The sequence below is a fragment of the Narcine bancroftii genome, chromosome 6, assembly GCF_036971445.1.
Source record: "Narcine bancroftii isolate sNarBan1 chromosome 6, sNarBan1.hap1, whole genome shotgun sequence".
In the NCBI taxonomy this organism is placed as follows: Eukaryota; Metazoa; Chordata; class Chondrichthyes; order Torpediniformes; family Narcinidae; genus Narcine; species Narcine bancroftii.
Window position 1 is genome coordinate 158,655,259 of NC_091474.1, and position 19,573 is coordinate 158,674,831.

The 19,573-nt window shown below is 45.3% G+C and overlaps 1 protein-coding gene across 1 annotated transcript in view; it reads right to left on the bottom strand.

Moving 5' to 3' along the window:
- The window catches only part of LOC138736647 (cytosolic 5'-nucleotidase 1A-like), a 29,803-nt gene extending 27,015 nt beyond the window's left edge, over nucleotides 1-2,788 (bottom strand). The window contains exons 1-2 of the mRNA XM_069886477.1: nucleotides 2,544-2,788; nucleotides 2,267-2,434 (exon numbers count right to left, since the gene is read on the bottom strand). Of these exons, the coding sequence (XP_069742578.1) occupies nucleotides 2,267-2,434; nucleotides 2,544-2,672 (297 nt within the window). The 5' untranslated portion in view covers nucleotides 2,673-2,788. The remainder of the gene's footprint in view (nucleotides 1-2,266; nucleotides 2,435-2,543) is intronic.
- Between the last annotated feature and the right edge of the window lie 16,785 nt (nucleotides 2,789-19,573).

Consider the following 19,573-nt stretch of genomic DNA (forward strand, 5'->3'; position numbering starts at 1 on the left):
AGCTGAAGCCCTCCCAGAATACACCTCCATTTGGAATCAAGTGCCGGAGTTATCTCAACTGCTCTCCAAGATCCCCCCCCCACCCCCGAAGCAATTTCAATCAAACTTGCGGCCGAAGCAGAAGGAAGAATTCATTACACTAAAAGAAAAACCCACACAAACTTCCCTTTCAGGGCTAAGGGGAGGTACAAAATTAGGTTCATGCTTCAGTCGTTGAAGATACTCTGATCATTCCCGAAATGACCAGCCTGAACATCTGAAACATTTCTCGGAGGCGAGGGGATGAGAGCTCAGGGAAGGCGAGGGGATGAGAGCTCAGGGAAGGCGAGGGGATGAGAGCTCAGGGAAGGCGAGGGGATGAGAGCTCAGGGAAGGCGAGGGGATGAGAGCTCAGGGAAGGCGAGGGGATGAGAGCTCAGGGAAGGCGAGGGGATGAGAGGTCAGGGAAGGCGAGGGGATGAGAGGTCAGGGAAGGCGAGGGGATGAGAGGTCAGGGAAGGCGAGGGGATGAGAGGTCAGGGAAGGCGAGGGGATGAGAGCTCAGGGAAGGCGAGGGGATGAGAGGTCAGGGAAGGCGAGGGGATGAGAGGTCAGGGAAGGCGAGGGGATGAGAGGTCAGGGAAGGCGAGGGGATGAGAGGTCAGGGAAGGCGAGGGGATGAGAGGTCAGGGAAGGCGAGGGGATGAGAGGTCAGGGAAGGCGAGGGGATGAGAGGTCAGGGAAGGCGAGGGGATGAGAGGTCAGGGAAGGCGAGGGGATGAGAGGTCAGGGAAGGCGAGGGGATGAGAGGTCAGGGAAGGCGAGGGGATGAGAGGTCAGGGAAGGCGAGGGGATGAGAGGTCAGGGAAGGCGAGGGGATGAGAGCTCAGGGAAGGCGAGGGGATGAGAGCTCAGGGAAGGCGAGGGGATGAGAGCTCAGGGAAGGCGAGGGGATGAGAGGTCAGGGAAGGCGAGGGGATGAGAGCTCAGGGAAGGCGAGGGGATGAGAGCTCAGGGAAGGCGAGGGGATGAGAGCTCAGGGAAGGCGAGGGGATGAGAGCTCAGGGAAGGCGAGGGGATGAGAGCTCAGGGAAGGCGAGGGGATGAGAGCTCAGGGAAGGCGAGGGGATGAGAGCTCAGGGAAGGCGAGGGGATGAGAGCTCAGGGAAGGCGAGGGGATGAGAGGTCAGGGAAGGCGAGGGGATGAGAGGTCAGGGAAGGCGAGGGGATGAGAGGTCAGGGAAGGCGAGGGGATGAGAGGTCAGGGAAGGCGAGGGGATGAGAGGTCAGGGAAGGCGAGGGGATGAGAGGTCAGGGAAGGCGAGGGGATGAGAGGTCAGGGAAGGCGAGGGGATGAGAGGTCAGGGAAGGCGAGGGGATGAGAGGTCAGGGAAGGCGAGGGGATGAGAGGTCAGGGAAGGCGAGGGGATGAGAGGTCAGGGAAGGCGAGGGGATGAGAGGTCAGGGAAGGCGAGGGGATGAGAGGTCAGGGAAGGCGAGGGGATGAGAGGTCAGGGAAGGCGAGGGGATGAGAGGTCAGGGAAGGCGAGGGGATGAGAGGTCAGGGAAGGCGAGGGGATGAGAGGTCAGGGAAGGCGAGGGGATGAGAGGTCAGGGAAGGCGAGGGGATGAGAGGTCAGGGAAGGCGAGGGGATGAGAGGTCAGGGAAGGCGAGGGGATGAGAGCTCAGGGAAGGCGAGGGGATGAGAGATCAGGGGAGGGGATGAGAGGTCAGGGAAGGCGAGGGGAAGAGAGGTCAGGGAAGGCGAGGGGATGAGAGGTCAGGGAAGGCGAGGGGATGAGAGGTCAGGGAAGGCGAGGGGATGAGAGGTCAGGGAAGGCGAGGGGATGAGAGGTCAGGGAAGGCGAGGGGATGAGAGGTCAGGGAAGGCGAGGGGATGAGAGGTCAGGGAAGGCGAGGGGATGAGAGGTCAGGGAAGGCGAGGGGATGAGAGGTCAGGGAAGGCGAGGGGATGAGAGGTCAGGGAAGGCGAGGGGATGAGAGGTCAGGGAAGGCGAGGGGATGAGAGGTCAGGGAAGGCGAGGGGATGAGAGGTCAGGGAAGGCGAGGGGATGAGAGCTCAGGGAAGGCGAGGGGATGAGAGCTCAGGGAAGGCGAGGGGATGAGAGGTCAGGGAAGGCGAGGGGATGAGAGGTCAGGGAAGGCGAGGGGATGAGAGGTCAGGGAAGGCGAGGGGATGAGAGCTCAGGGAAGGCGAGGGGATAGCTCAGGGAAGGCGAGGGGATGAGAGGTCAGGGAAGGAGCGGCGACGAGGTCATGCAATACCTTGACTAAGGGGAAGGCTGGTCCTTTGCGCAATAGTTCCTCTTCGTGATCCTGCTGATATTTCACGTACTTCTCCAGCCCGAACTCTTGGAAGATTTTTCTTTCCTCCACCATGTTAAAGAGGCAGCGAGACGACACGGCGATGGTGATGGCATACTGAGATCTCGGCTGGCGGAAAGCAGAAGGGCGGGCAGCATGATCACATCCTGACCAAGACCATGCAGTAATTCGGCTCTGACTGTCGGTCGCCCCGCTCAACTTTCAACGATATACTCACCGTTCGGAACTTTGTCGAGGCCAGGCTTTCAAATGTTTTCCTTGCAGCCTCCCAGTCGGCCTCTGCGATCTCGGGGTCCGCGCCGACCTGCCCTGCTTTTTGATGGGCAGTATTGTCCCGCGTTTCCATTTTGGCTTCAAACCAATGCAAGGACCTGTTCGCGGGGAGAGGCCGGGATCGTCCGCTCGGGGAGGCACAGCTGCTAAAAGTCGGAAGTGTGAGTGAAGGGCGTTGCTGCAGGGGTGATGCGATGTGAGTATGAGGCACGTCACTTGAACAGAGAAGGGCGGAAGCGACATTGGAGCAGATACGCCGGCCCTTTCAGTCTTTCTCACATTTCTGCCTCATCTGTCAGCTATAAACATTGACTTTCTTCACATCATGTCAAGGAAAATGTAAGGGATTTAGTTTTCCAGTGAATGGGCAGTGGGATCTGGGGATCCAAGTCCATCGCCCTTGATTAAGGTAACAGCCCCAAGCAGATGAAGGCCAATGGCAGCAGTGGTCAGGGGATTGAGCATGAAAGTAAGGAAGTCCTGTTGCAGCCACGTCCTGTTTTGGAAAGGCTGCTCTTGGAGGATTGTGTGCAGTTCTGGCTGCACCCTGACAGGAAGGATCTGGTGGCTTTGGAAAGAGTATAAAATAATTACCAGGATGCTGCCTGGATTGGAGGATATCAGCTGAGAGGTTGGACAAGCTTGGGTTGTTTTCTCTGTGCATACATTTCTGGAATGCAATGAAATAGGATGGAGAACAGTTCTCAACCCTTCTCTTTCCACTCACTTTAAGTATTCCCGTTGCTCTGTGATTAGTAAACGATTGCTTAAGGTGAAAAGTGTGACGATATTTTATATTGTATATAGTTATGTTTCTTGGACTGAGCGGTGGGCACTTGTTGTCTCCGCTCCATCCTCAACATTCATTGGAGCGACTTCATCCCTAACATCGAAGTACTCGAGATGGCAGAGGCCGACAGCATCGAATCCACGCTGCTGAAGATCCAACTGCGCTGGGTAGGTCACGTCTCCAGAATGGAGGACCATCGCCTTCCCAAGATCGTGTTCTATGGCGAGCTCTCCACTGGCCACCGTGACAGAGGTGCACCAAAGAAGAGGTACAAGGACTGCCTAAAGAAATCTCTTGGTGCCTGCCACATTGACCACCGCCAGTGGGCTGATCTCGCCTCAAACCGTGCATCTTGGCGCCTCACAGTTCGGCGGGCAGCAACCTCCTTTGAAGAAGACCGCAGAGCCCACCTCACTGACAAAAGACAAAGGAGGAAAAACCCAACACCCAACCCCAACCCACCAATTTTCACTTGCAACTGCTGCAACCGTGTCTGCCTGTCTCGCATCGGACTTGTCAGCCACAAACGAGCCTGCAGCTGACGTGGACATTACCCCTCCATAAATCTTCGTCCACGAAGCCAAGCCAAAGAGAATATAGTTATGTTTTAAAGGAGATAGATTGTGGGTTTTTTTTTAGTGTAGGTCACAAAACGATACAAACACTTCAACACAGATCTCATTTAAAATGCCAGAGCTCTGCTCAAGCCAGACAGTCCAGGCTCTGGGTGCCTTTACAAAAACTTGGGAGAATGTCTACAAGAACATCACAAGGAGGTGTTAATTGGACATACTGTGGAGTAATGGATTATTGTTTTGGAAAGCAACAGATGAACGGATAAAGTCTGGTGATGCAGTCTGTCTGAATGCAGTTGCTATTCTAGGAAGATCATGTGGTTTTGCAAGCAGAGAAGGTTATTCAGGCTTTTCTCTGTGTGTGAGAGCGAATTCAGTTCTACAGTGCAGTAGCTGGGACTGAAACATGACAAGCAGGTCAGCTTGTTTAAAACCCCATTTTTAAAGACAGGTGTGAGTTCTTAGTTCAGCCTGTTCAAAGCCCTTGTGGTCCATACAAGAGGAGATGGCTGGCTGTATAATGTTTCACTTGAAATAAGGGAAACAAAAAGGAACTCTGTGATGACCTGAAATAAAGAGGTTATCATCTGGAAAACCCTGATGGGGCAAGTTGCTTTGACAAGATACTGAAGTGGCTGATTGGAAGGAATCTGTTGTGGGTATCCAATGAGCAACAAATCTCTCTCTGAAAACCAACAAGAACCTTCCTGAGCGGTAACCATTTACCTTTCAAGCACTAAAGCCTGGTGAAATTCATAAATGTTAAATTCTGTGCACAGTATAAGAATTGCCTGATACCAGTGAGGAGTGAGAAGTGAGATTGGACTGTGAATCAAAGAACTTTTCTGAATTTATGTACACATTACATACACGTGCGCTTAGAATTAGAAGGGGGTTAAGTTAATAGTGATAAGTTAAAGTTTGATCCTGTTTTCATGTTTAAAGATAATTAAAAGTAATGTTTGTTTAAGTAACCATGAATTACTATTGCTGCTGGGTTTTGGGGTCCTTTGGGTCCATAATAAAAGAAGAGGTTTGAAAACCACTGTTTTAATTGTACCTCATTAACTCGTTATGTGCATGGTTTCATAACTCCAAGGAACTGGGCCAATGACAATTTTTCTCAAGCAAAATATTTCAGTAACAATTGGGTCCAGAGCAGTGATACTCATCCTTTCCTTCACACTCATACCACCTTAAGCAATCCCTTACTAATCACAGAGCACTGATGGCATAGGGATTACTTAAAGTGGTATGTGAATAGAAAAAAAAAGGTTGAGAAACACTGGGGTGCCTGGGGTGTAAAATGTTAATTTAACCTTCACGCCAAGCATAGTTCCACAGACTCGGAGTGGTAGGAGGTCAGAGAGGTAGACAATGCATTGAAGAGGCCAGATGGGATTCAGGTGATAATGTGCGTATTTGGTCATGGAGTCCTAGGGTTAGTCCTGTATTCCACACAGAAATATGCTCTTTCCCCCAACAAAAAATCAATTCTCTTCCAAATAGAACATGTTCTATTTGCTAATTTGCTCCAAGGGAGTAGCAGAGTCTCAGAGGTACTACCTCCAGTAGTCTCACATGATTGCTGCAAATCAGGGAAGCATGAGATTTGACTGGGTGGGATATTGAAGTGTCCAATGAATATATGGTGAATGGATGTTGAAGGATGTGGGGAGTGAGGAAAATAAGGAACCGAAATATTATACTGGTTCTGAACAACCTCAGCAGAAATGATGATTACTGAGACCATTTATGGTGAGGTATCAGACTAAAGGAAGGGAAAAGTATTTCATCTATACAAAGAAATAAATAAATGTTGTTTTGTGTATATTAGAGACTTGGCTGGTTAGTGTGAGCAGTTCCTTTGGTCATTCAGCATTCTCACTGTCTGTGGGAAGAAGCTGTTCCTCAGCCTGGTGGTGCTGGCTCTTATACACCTGTATCTTTTCCCTGAAGGAAGTAGCTGAAAGATGCTGTGTGCAGGGTGGAAAGGGACCTCAATGAAAGTGATCTTGGTAGAGCATTTTGATGTGAAGGAGACTCAAGTGATCCTCTCTGCCATGCTTATAGTCTTGTGGATTAACCTCCGATCCATTTCTCATCAGCAACCATACCACATGGTGATGTAGCCAGTCAGGATGGTCTCATTAGAGCCCCATGTAGAAGATTGACATAATGATGGCCAGTAGCCTTACCCACTTCAGACTTCTCACTATCGCTTCCTGACTAGTGAGGAGATGTTGAGTGTCCAAGATAGGTCACTAAGTGAACTCCAAGTAACGTGGTATTCTCCACTCTACTACAGAGTTGTTGATGTATAGCGGAGAGTGGTCATTCCTGGTCCATGATCATCTCCTTCATCTTGCCCATGTTGTTACTCTCGCACCATTTCACAAGATTTTTCACCTCTTCTCTGTGATGTGACTCATCACTGTTGCTGATGAAGCCGATTACTATTGTGTCATCTGCAAACTTGATGACCCCTTTGGAGCTCGATTAGGTGATGCAGTTGTGGATCAGTAGAGTGAACAAGAACAGGCTAAAGACACATCCCTGAGGTATGCCAGTGTTCATTGTGACAATGCTCAACGTTCTGCTACCGACCTGGACAGACTGTGGTCTTTCTGTTAGGAAGTCCAGGATCCAGTTACAGAGAGGGATGTTGAGTCCCAGCGAGGACAACTTCTCCACCAGCCTCTGGGAAATGATTGCATTAAATGCCAAGCTAAATTAGTGAACAGTAGCTTGGCGTATGAGGCAAGCACAAGGCTATAGCATCTTCCAGGGAATCGTTCCTTCTAAAGGCAAATTGAAATGGATCCAGTGTCTCTGGAAAGTGTGCTTTGATGCATTCCATTACCAGAAACTCAAAGCATTTCATAATGATGGAGGTCCATTACTCCAAGCTAGACAACAATCACACACACATGGGAATACCACTGAACATAGAAAAATATAGCACAAATTGCACACTTTGGCCAACGATTTTGTGCCAATTCACAAGGACATGTGGTTCACAGTGACCATCATAAGCCGTGTCGAGAGTTGCCTAGTTCCTGTAAAGAGTTAATGAATGTCCTAGCTACAATAACCTCCACTTAAACTGCTACTTCAACTTTAGAGAGAGGTATTTTGGCTGCAGGAGGCCTCCATGCTGTCACTGTTGGGATCAAGGGGATGTGAAATATAAAGTGTTCACAATCACTACTCTGGAGACAAAGTCTTGGAGAACAAGTTCAGCTTTTATTTCGGGTCTGCAGAGCTGGGTGTCTCTTAGTCACAAGACACACGGGAGGTCCAGAATCATCACTCTTTTGTACAGTCCCCTGCTCAACATCACCACACCTTCATTTAGTCTCTTCCAATCGGAATTTCAATACCTTACAACCTTCCCCTTTTCCCTTCCATCCCTGCAGATACCACACAGTCCCTCCCTCATCATGCATCGCATGTTATGTTACTTAGGCAGTCCCATCCTTAGGGGCATCTAAGTTAATATTCATGTCTTTATTAAGCAAGTGCAATGGTGACTATGGGGTACTCTAGGTCACTGGGCCAGTCCGAACTAGATTCCTTCATCCTTGAGGTTTCTGATAAGAAAGGGGCCCACTAATTAGTGCTGTCTGTTTTCAAGCTCTAATCTACATATTTCGCATTCCATCACCCTTCGCAGAGTGGTGCTAGTTTAATCATCTTCAGCCATTTTTCACAGGGGTGTGGAGTATAAATGACGTTCCTGACTCTACTGAGCCAGGATTACATATTGGACCCAAGACCTCAGGTCTTTCTTGGGAACCGGTCCTACTTCATGAGTCAGTTTGCAGGCGTTCCCACTGTGTCATTTCGTGATGTGCCGATTCTTGTATTGGCTGCTCACTTCAGTCTGGACCATGGTAATCTGTTTTGCCATCTGGAGCTACAGAAAGTCTTGTGAAGGTCTCTTTATGAGTAAGACTTCCCATTTTACGTTGAAGACCTAGGGTGTAAAGTGTTGCACAGAGCAGGACCATGTAATGGATTTTTAAGATGGTTTATGAACTCCATGACCATCTGTCATATCTGTGGCCAGGAAAACATGATGCACTGGGTATATAGAGATAGTGAGAGTTTGCAGCCTCTATTTGAAAATGAGAAGGGACTGATGCTCATGTTTTGGCTACACTTCAGTCCCACGCTCCTGATCTTCAGTCACCTGGTGAGGGTAGGTTGCTTTGAGGATCTACTAGTTGATTTGCTCCTGGACTTGGCCATCCATGGGTTTAGGCTACAGCCGGTTGAGGGTTCACCTCATGCTTAGGACCTGACTCTCTTTTGTAGTTGCATGCCCTGGAGAAGGAGCACACACACATCTGCAGGAATAATTGAGATTTCTGGGGGTGATGAGCTCCAAAGGGGCTTGAGTGTGTTCTGGACAGTGTTAACCATGCTGTAATTTGAAACTGTAAGTTATATGTAACTGGAAGTACTGTATTAATGTAATTTCTCATAATCACTGAATAGCCATCTTTTGTCAAAGTTTTTAAAAAAAAGGAAAAATAAAACAATATTGTTTCACTATATATTAATTTACTCCATCATTCTAAGCCATTCCTGAAAGCCCATAACTCTCTATTTTTCTTACAATGCTTTCAGGTTCCCTTCTGATTCATGCACTATCTGGAGATGGAAATATCACACAATTCTTTCAATGTCCCTTGGTCATTTCCTGGAATTTCCTACATGACATGGATGAAGGTGGTTCAAAAAGGCAAGTCATCACCTGAATGGACCAGGCTAGACAGCGAAGTCCTTATCTGAAGAAAATAATTAAAAATTGAAGAAGGAGGAGGAGAAGAAGAGGAGGAGGAGGAGGAGAAGAAAAAGATGAAGATGTCGTTATCAGGTGGTGGTTCTTCCTCATGGTTGCAGTGTGAAAAACCGATGGCCTACACGCTGAGGATGCTTGACCATAGAGGCTGCTTTCTTAAGATGTTGCAAGATTGATATCCATGGCTGAGTTCTCAACTATTCTCTTTTTCTGTCCTGTGCTTTGGCATCTTCATACCAGACAGTACGAAGGTGCAACCAGTCAGAATGCTCTCCATGGTAAACCTGTAGAAATTTGCAAGAATGTTTGGTGGCATGCCAAATGTCCTCATCTTCCTCACGAAGTATAGCCACTGGCGAGCCCTCTTTGAGATTGCATCGACTTGGAGCCCCCAGGGAAGATCTTCAGAAATGTTGACCCCTAGGAATCTGTACTTATGCTTCCTCGTTGCTATCTGTTATTCTGTAGATGATCGTGATATCATCGGCAAATTTGTAGGTGGCATTTAAATTATGCCTAGCCACACAGTCATGGGTATACAGCAAGTAGAGCATTAGCCTACTGATCTAAGAAACCCGAGTCAGGTAGGGATTGATCACACATTGGTTATAGACTAATCATGACTCTTTTATCTCTTTGTGTACTAGTCTTCATTCCTTGACAGTAATATTTGCACAAATAGTTCTTTACAGTACATTTGAAGTAGGGTGCATAGTAATTTGGAATATTGCTGCATTATTACTCTTTGAATACAAAAGTATATATTCATACACAACTATACAATCCCCACCTTTACCTTATCAAGTGAAACTTGCATGAATAGTCTGTATTTTGCAACTATTAGCCACCATCATGAAAATCTATCCTTTTATAATCGAACACCTGTCCATGTGCTTGTAAATGACACAACTTAGATAAATGAGAAATTGAAACATAACATAAGAAATGTGGTCTGGTTTGTAAATGCAGTTCCTTAAAATGACTAACCAAAGTCAAAGGAAATCTTTTCAGGTTGATAAATCCTTAGAGCAGAAGTTGTTGCTTCTACTTCTAGATTCATTTAGCTGGTGGACTTTATATTTATTCATTTGTAAGTGTCACAGTGATGGCCTATCCTTAATTTATCGTTAAACTGCATGAGTCTGGGTTTGGAGTCCAGAGTGATTACAGAAGATTTTGCTCTCTGAAGGGCATTAATAAACTCTTTGGAATTATTCTTCTTCTTTGGCTTGGCTTCGCGGACGAAGATTAATGGAGGGGTAATGTCCACGTCAGCTGCAGGCTCGTTTGTGGCTGACAAGTCCGATGCAGGACAGGCAGACACGGTTGCAGCGGTTGCAAGGGAAAATTGGTTGGTTGGGGTTGGGTGTTGGATTTTCCTCCTTTGTCTTTTGTCAGTGAGGTGGGCTCTGCGGTCTTCTTCAAAGGAGGTTGCTGCCCGTCGAACTGAGAGGCGCCAAGATGCACGGTTTGAGGCGATATCAGCCCACTGGCGGTGGTCAATGTGGCAGGCACCAAGAGATTTCTTTAGGCAGTCCTTGTACCTCTTCTTTGGTGCACCTCTGCCTCGCTGGCCAGTGGAGAGCTCGCCATATAACACGATCTTGGGAAGGCGATGGTCCTCCATTCTGGAGACGTGACCAACCCAGTGCAGTTGGATCAGACCAGTCTTTAAAATTACTGACACCAATTTATTAAAACACTCAAATGTTTTTAATCAACTGATTTCCAATTTCCCTGATGCCACAACTGAATTTGAATGGGAGTGTCTGTATCACTAATTCAAACTTGTACTCTACTCAACAGCATCTTGTTCTTTGTGTCTTTTCACTATGCTACTTAACCTAATTCAAGTGGGTTGTTCCTTCATCAATTTTTCTAATTTCTTCTTCAATACTTAGAAGAAATAGCAGTAAGAGTAGGTTATTTGCCCTCTCGAACCTGCCCTGTCATTCATGAATGAATGATCATTCAAATACACATGGCAATGCAGGGGCATCTGCCCCTTTCCTAATCTATTGCCAAGCAGATAATCGTCTTTCCCAACATATCAAATTTGATATTCTGGCAACTTACTTTATTTAAAAAAAGTCTCACAATCCTTTTTTTTTTAAATTACCATTTTATTTTTATGGTAATTCAATTTAGATTGCCTGCCCAATGTAAGTATATCCCCAGTGTTAATCTTATTAAACAAAACAACAGTAAAAAATTGTTGGAATAATAATTAGTGTTTTAGTATCTGGAGTTAAAAAGCCCTTCAGATTTTTCTGAAAATTCTAACCTCTGCATATGGAGGTGAACAATTGCAGTTTGAAGTGGCAGTTTCTTGGAAATGCAGCCCACCATTGTGAGCAAGGTACCCCAAAGGGCAGCAGGTAGGTCCAAATCCCATTTACATTATCTTTATGGGGTCACAGATCCCTAAAATTCAAACAATGTGCTCCCACCTACAACAACATCTCTTTTCTGGCTTCAGCATGTTGGGGAATTTGATTCAGACCAATAAAATGCAAAATAATAGCATAATTAAACATAAATAAGGTTGGCATCTCTTGGATTAATCCAATTAGCAGATATGAGGTGAAGCTTGTCAGAAATACCATTTTTTAAATTGTAACCCATATTGTATCGCTCTACATGCATGTGTAATAATTACTTTATTTCAATGAATAATCATCCTACCACTACTTCGAACTAAAATAATGGAATAAATATTGTAACTAGTCATTAATAATTGATATAAAACATTTTATCATTATTCGGACTAGTTTGAAAAATACTTTTAAATGTATGGGAGATTTACAGAAGGTTGAATCTTGTAAGTCAGGTAATTTGTGACCCTGGCATTCTTGGTAATTATACTAAAATCACATAATACCCATTGTTTTACCTTTGGATGATATGTGAATGATAACAATCATTAAAAATTAGTATCCACAGTGGTGGATTTAGTGGAGGGTCACAATTATTGTCATTTTTGGAATTTGCCAGAGGAGACTGAACCCATTGAGCACATCTGTCCTTGACCTGAAAGTCTTGCCTTTGAGGTCTTGACGTGCAAATCTTATTGCAGAAATGAAACAGAATGTCTTTTTCTTCATGTTATGGTACATTCTATCAATCACAGCTATTGTTCAGAAATGATCTCCATTAATTAACACCGATAATGTATGTGAACAGCAGGTGTCTTTATTACTTCCAGCACAGCTGGTGAGTTAATTGAAACCATGTGAAGACACTTCCAAGTTTGAATCAATTCCTGTACATGTTCCTCGAGTGTCCTGTTGGGTCACCACCAAGTTGAACTTGCTTACTTCTTCCATAAGTAGGTAAAGAAGTTGTTTTAATATAATACATTTCACAACATCAGGCTATCCTAATTTATTTCCAAACTAATGAAATAGATTTTATTGTCCAGCTATAACACTGAAGCATTCCAAAAACAGCAGGTAGACGATGATAGAAAAGAGGGGTGATGGCTGACATTTGCCAGTGAACTTAAGAAATACTGGAAATTTTAATCATTGTCTCTGTGCTAATAACAAGTTGAAATATTCCTTACAACAAATTAGATTGTTAAAGTCCATGGGAGAATACAGAGCAGAAAGAATGATAACAAGTAAAAAGTAGATGATGATAAAGTTGAAGAGAGTTGCTAGCGCCTGGGATAATGAGATGTGACTGAGTTTACTACCATCGCCAGCCACCCACAAGGATAACATAAAGTCTTGAAGTAATATTTTAACTTGAAATGTTTTTGAGAATTACACATTTGTCACATGTAGTAGGAAGCCAGATGAAATGTCAGAATATGCTGTCAAGTGAAAGGCATTTGCTGAAAGGTACAACTTTCAGGCCTATTTTAGATTGAGTCCTGCAAGGTCATCAGTAGGTGGGCTGACAAATGAGAAAATTGTGTTTGACATGTTGGACATTGGTTTGAAGGAGAATGTGGAATAAGATGGTCCCTGAAGGATTAAAAAAATACAATTCAGATTATGATTCTGAAATACAAGTAGGAAACAAGCTGACAGAAATGAGAAGAAGCATGGTTAAATAATTTGAATACTATAAGAGTGTTCAGCAGGAAACTAAAAAAAATCATGTGAGTAGCAAATAAACACAAAAACTGCAGATGCTGGAAACCTGGGCCAACTGTGAGCTGATGGAGAAACTCAGTGGCACCCATCCTGTCCAACATCAGGCGCATCCATGTTTTAGTCTTGATAAAGGGTCCCAACCTGAGACATTAACTAACCTTTTCTGCCCTTGAATGATGCCTGACTCATTTGCGTTCCTCCTGCAGGTCATATTTGCAAAGTGAGTGTTCTTAACAATAACATTTTCATTGACCAGGAAGGTTCAATACAGCGGAATTTCTTGTCAGTGTCGCATCAGCTGCGATACATTCTGTAACATTTGTGACAAGTATAAGCGTAATGCTAAATTCAATAAAAGTTCATTTAATGTTTATTTCACTTCCTATATGATCCACAAATCTGAAATTATCTTTGTGTTGAGCTTGAAGTTGTCTATCATAATCCCTAATTTTCTTTCAGGAAGCAAACCATTTGAAAAAAAAATTGATGTCCAATATAATGGCTGATTGTCTGGGAGAATGTGAATAAAGTTTGTTAAGCTTGCTTTCGCAGTGGCCAGGAAGTTCATAGCAGTTGCTTGGAAATCTGATGCCCAACTAGGCTTAGCCCGCTGGAAGATAGAAATGCATAATTGTGTTCCCCTGGAGAATATAACCTATAATCTTTAATGATTCCCCTCCTCCTGTCTCTTTCCCCTGGTGCTTACAGCGCCAAGGACCCGAGATGTCACGTTATTCGACCCTTGATGGGAGTGGGATTTATCCTAGGTAAAGCCAATCTTTTCTTTTTCTTATTCTTCCCTTTTTTTGTTTCTTGCGGGGGGGGGGGGAGTGGGAGGGTTCCTCTTATCTTGTTCTTCTTTCTCTATTATCTTGTTATTGTCTTTTTCTCCCTTTGTTTCAACATGGACATTGAATTTGCATTTTTATCGTATTTAACTGTAATTTGTTTTTCTTTATAGTAATTGAATCACATGCTGACTTTTCTCATTTTCTTTAATATGGACATGCAGATTGATATTTGTATTTGTTAATATTATTGATGTTTTTCTTTTTGGTTATTCTTCATTTTGACTGCATGTTAATTGAAAATATTAAAAATAAAATATTCAAAAAATAATGTGAATAAAGAGCTGAATGTGGACAGAGGGAAGAAGAAAACAGGTGGAATTGTGAGAGGAGCTTACAAGATATCTTGTCGTTTTGCTTTGTTAAAAGCAGCAATGCTAATATGTTTGTTGTTAAACAAGAAAGTCTGCATATGCTTTGACTGTAGTTACCACACAAAAGTGTTGGAGAAACTCAGCAGATTATGCAGCATTCTTTATGGCAAAGATACATAACCTACGTTTTGGGCTTGAGCCCTTCATCAAGGTTTGAATAAAAAGTCAGACAGATACCTAAATTGAAAGGGAGGGGGAGGAAGTAAGAAGCAGCTTGGGAGCAGCACAGGCCAACAGGCAAGAGGTCATAGGTGGATATGGGTGGGAGAGCAGAAGACTGCAAAGCAGGGATGGGGGTAGCTCTCTGAATGGACAGGGAAGTGGGTGGGGAGCTGGAGGAAAGGAGACAGAGGGATAGGGGAAGAGAGAAAGATGGAGGGGACCAACAGAAGCAAGGTCAATGTTAATGCCATCTGGTTGGAGAGTGCTCAGAAGGAATATTAGGAGTTACACCTCCAATTTGCGGGTGGCCTCAGTTTGGGAGTGTATGAGGCCATGGGCAGCATGGTTTAGTGTAGTGGTTAGCGCAACATTGTTACAGCACCAGTGATCAGAACCAGGGTTTGTATCCCACACTGTCTGTAAGGTGTTTTTACATTCTCCCTGGGGGCTCTGGTTTCCTCCCACTCTTCAAAAACTTAGTGGGGATGTAGGTTATTTGGGTGTAATTGGGCAGCATGGTCTCCTGGGCCAAACGGGCCTGTTACTGTGCTCCATGTCTAAATTTAAAAAGAAATTTAAAAATATACTGGTGTGGGAGTAGGGTGTGGAATTGAAATGGTTGGCCACTGAGAGGTTCCATCAGTGAAGGTGCTCAACAAAAAATCTCCCAGCCTGTATCTAGTCTCTCTAATGTAGAGAAGGCCACAGCAGGATTACCGGATGTAGTTTGTTGCAGATTCACAAATGAAATGTTGCTTCACTTGGAAGGACTGCTCCAGGAGGGACTTCTGTACAAAGCATCTGGTCCAGATGGAGTACCCAGCCGAGTATTGAAAATCTGTGCTGACCACCTTACCAATATATTCATGGATACCTTCAACATCTCACTCCAGAAGGACGTGGTACATACCTGTTTCAAACAGATGTCCATCATACCAGTGCCCAAGAAGAGTGCAGTAGCCTACCTTAATTACTATCAACCAGTAACATCTATTCCTATCTTTCTCTTGACTAAATTTAATTTAGCTGCTTTCTCTTGTAATTTTATATATGCTATTGAGATAAACTTCTTAACAGTTCCATCAGCAATCAACTGTTCTAAATCTGTGCAATGTTTAAATATCATATCTGGTCCTAATTTCTCTCTCAAATAGGCTCTCAATTGAAAAATAACAAAAAAAGAATATTATGTGGGATATCATATTTCATTCTAAACTGATCAAATGATATCAATCTACCACTCTCATAATAGTCTCCTATTTTAGAAATTCCTTTAGCATACCATATATTTAAAAAAGGGTTATCTTTTCAAAAAGTTTTTGGTGACAAAAGATTTCTGTCACTTTCTAACTTACCGTAAATATTCGTGTATTATGCGACCCATGTATAATACGACCTCCCCCCCATTTTTGAGGGGAAAAGGGGGAAAAATTTTACCCCCCATGTATAATACAACCCCCCTCCCCTCACCCGCCTGAATTGCACTGCCATCTCTCCGGCTGCTTGCCCACCCGAGTCGCGCTGCCGTCTCTCACGACCCCCTCCCCTCACCTGCCTGAGTCGCGCTGACATCTCTCATGACTACCCCCACCCCCGGCGCGCCCGATTCGTGATGTCGTCTCTCATGACCCCCCCCCCCACGCTGATTCTGAGTCGTGCTGCAGCCCGGCCGGCCAAGTCACACTGCTGTTCGCCTGGCCGCCTGAGACACGCTGCCGCTCGCTTGCCCGCCCGGCCACCTCAGTTGTGCTGCCATTTGCCTGCCCGCCCAGCCACCTGAGTAGTGCTGCCGCTTGATCGCTCGCTGGCCTGCTCACCCGGCCGGCGGCCTGAATCATGCTGCTATCTACCGCACCTGCTCACCTGCAGAAATTTTTTAAAAATTTACTCTCAAGTATAATGAGGACCCCCCCCCCTTATTTTTGAAGGGAAAAATGGAGCATCTCTGTCAACAACAATTAACTTAGTTCCCATTTATAAAATTGGATCCTGGATTTCCTCACCTCCAGACCACATCTGTGAGGATTGGTAAGAACATCTTCACAATCTCCATTGGTACCAGTGCACCACAGGCCTGCGTTCTTTGCTCCCTGCTTTATTCACTTAAACCTATGACTGTGTGGCTCAGTACAACAATAAGACCATCTATAAATTTGCCAACAATGCCATGGTAGTGGGTTGTATAAAAAAGGTGATGAGTCAGCATAAAGGAGGGAGATTGAAAACTTGGTGCACCAACAAGAACCTTGCACCCAATGTCACCAGAACCAAGGAACTGATTGTTGACTTCAGGAAAGGAAAACTAGAGGTATATAATCCAGTGATCATTGGGAAATCGTAGGTCGAGAGGGTGACCAAATTTAAGTTCTTGGGAGTCACAATCTCGAAGGATCTTTCCTGGACCCAGCACACTAATGGTGGTGTGAAGAAAGCATATCAGTACCTTTACTTCCTCAGGAGTTTGCGGAGGTTTGGTATGACATCAGAAACCCTGGTGAATTTCTGGAGATCTGTGGTGGAAAGCGTGCTGACTGGCTGCATCATGGTATAGTATGGGCACAGCCCAGGACATCACAGGCAAAACCCTCTCCACCATCGAGAACATTGACAGATAACGCTTCTGTCTGAGAGCAGCAGCAATCATCAAGGATCCACACCACCCAGCACATGCTCTGTTCTTACTGTTACCATCAGGAAGGAGGTATAGGTGCCACAAGACTCACATCTCCAGATTCAGTAACAGCTACTACTCCCCCCTCAACAACAAATTCAATCAGCAATTATTAAAGGACTCTTGCACTTTATTGCCTTTTTTATATTCACTCTGTATTGCACAGTCAGTTTGTTTGCATTTCTTTATCTATTTACATATTTTTATTTGTTTACATGTGTACTTTGTATACATTGCTTTTGCACTACCAGTAAGAGGTAATTCTGCCTCACCCACAGTAAAAAGATACTCAGGGTTTTATATGATGTCATGTATGTTCTCTGACAATAAATCTATAATCTGTTTGGTGCCCTGAATGGTGATGAGAGAGGAAGTATGGCACAAGTATAGCATTTCTTGGGGTCACAGGGGCAGGTACCAAGTGGGTGTTTAGTGGGAAGGGATGAGTGGATGAGGGTGTCACAGAGGGAGTGGTCCCTGCAGAAAGTAGAGAGGGGAGGAGAGTGGAAGGTGGTTGGCTGGTGGGATCACGTGTAAGTGACGGTAATTGTGAAGGATAATATATTGTGTGTGGAGGCTAGTGGGATGGTAGGTGAGGACAAGGGATATCTTGTCCTTGTTCCATCTAGTGGGTGGAGGGGGACAGGGCAGATGTGCAGAAAATAGAGGAGATTCAGATAAATGATTGAGGTAGTTTCTTGTTCTTGCAGTTGAAGTCAACTAATGTGATTCATTGTCAAAACAGAAGTACTTTATACATTAAAAATACAAATGCAAGTGTGATGCGCTGCAGTGCAAACAAACAAGTTCAAACTATGAAGGCTGTACTACAGGCTTTAATTAGCTTAAAACACACAAGGTTCAGTATCCCTTCTGGCTCCATTTGCTCTACTCCTGCCCAAGGGCCTGCGTGAGCCTTTATATGGGGCTGGTGATTGGCAACCTTCCAGGTTACCTCCCTGCAGGTACAGGTACAATGGGTTTCCCCCTGTAGTAGGCAGGCAGGAATGTAGACAGGCACAGGCAGTCACAGACAGTCTGGTGGTTGTATCACCACATTCACTCCCTTAAAATTAGCCCCAGAGTGGTGGTGGGGGGGGGGGGTGCTGGAAACAGTGTCCACCACCACCATCTTCATGCCAAGTGTCTGTTAGATACAGAGTAGTTGGGAGAGAAAAACATATTTACAGATTTACAAATTCAGGCAATCTGGTGGTTGCCATTGTCTTTGGGACCATTGCAAGACAGGGTCCTGGTCAATGGTCAGTGGAACAGGGCCACCTGAAGGTTGGCTGGGTCAGTGGTGCTCGGGACAGCTAGCAATATGGACAGGGTGATGCATGGCAATGAGGGGATGTAGATCTGGGTTGGGTCTGTGGGCAGCAGAGACCCATGGTTGATGGTTGGCGGGGGGAGAATGTCAGCTCTGGGAAGGTTCTGAGATGCCAGGGTGCCCGGGATGGGTTCCTGCCAGCGCCAGGTCCCAAGTCAAGATGATGTCCTCACATCCATTGGGATACACCACAAAGGCGTAATGTGGGTTGGCATGGAGAAGATACACTCATCGACCAGGGGGTCGGATTTGTGAGTTCTCACATGTTTATGGAGGAAGACTGGTCTCGGAGACATCAGCCATGCCAGCAGCAAGACCCCTGTCGTGAATTTCCTGGGGAAGAAAAAGAGGTGTTCATGGGGTGTCTGGTTGATAGACATACATAAGAGTGACCATATGACATAGAGCACCTTGGGAAGGGCCTCCTGCCAGTAGTTAGTGGACCATCCCTTTGACCTAAGGGCCAGGAGGACTACCTTCCAGATTACCCCATTCTTGCATTCTTGTCTGTTGCCCCTGCGGTTGTAGCCAGTCCAGCAACTAGATGCAATGCCTCACATCACCAAGTACTGGTGCAGCTCTTCACTCATAAAGCTAGGCCCCCGGTCAGTGTGGATGAATTCCGGGTATCCGAACATGGTAAAAATTTGCGCCAGTGCCTTGATAACGGAGGCAGTGGAGGTATCAGGCAAGCGATGGCAAATGAGAAATGGAAGTAATCGTCTATAACCGAGAGGAAATACTCTCGGTTCTTATTCATGGAAGGTAGTGGCCCCTTAAAGTCAATACTGAGTCGCTCAAAGGGCTGAGTGGTCTTTATTATGTGGGCATATGCTGGGTGGAAAAAGTGTGGTTTGTACTCCGCACAGACCAGACAGGACTCGGCCATGGTCCGGACTTCCTGGACAGTAAAGGGGAGATTTTGAGATTTCACTAAATGGTACAGGCACATGCTTTGGTGAGCAGGAAAGGGCTTTGGCAAATACTAGAGCGCCTCGGATGCCCCTCAAAGTTCCTCAACATGGTTATCCAACTGCATGAAAACCAACAAGGTCGGGTCAGATACAGCAATGAGCTCTCTGAACCCTTCTCCATTAACAATGGTGTGAAGCAAGGCTGCGTTCTCGCACCAACCCTCTTTTCAATCTTCTTCAGCATGATGCTGAACCAAGCCATGAAAGACCTCAACAATGAAGACGTTGTTTATATCTGGTACCGCACGGATGGCAGTCTCTTCAATCTGAGGTGCCTGCAAGCTCACACCAAGACACAAGAGCAACTTGTCCGTGAACTACTCTTTGCAGACGA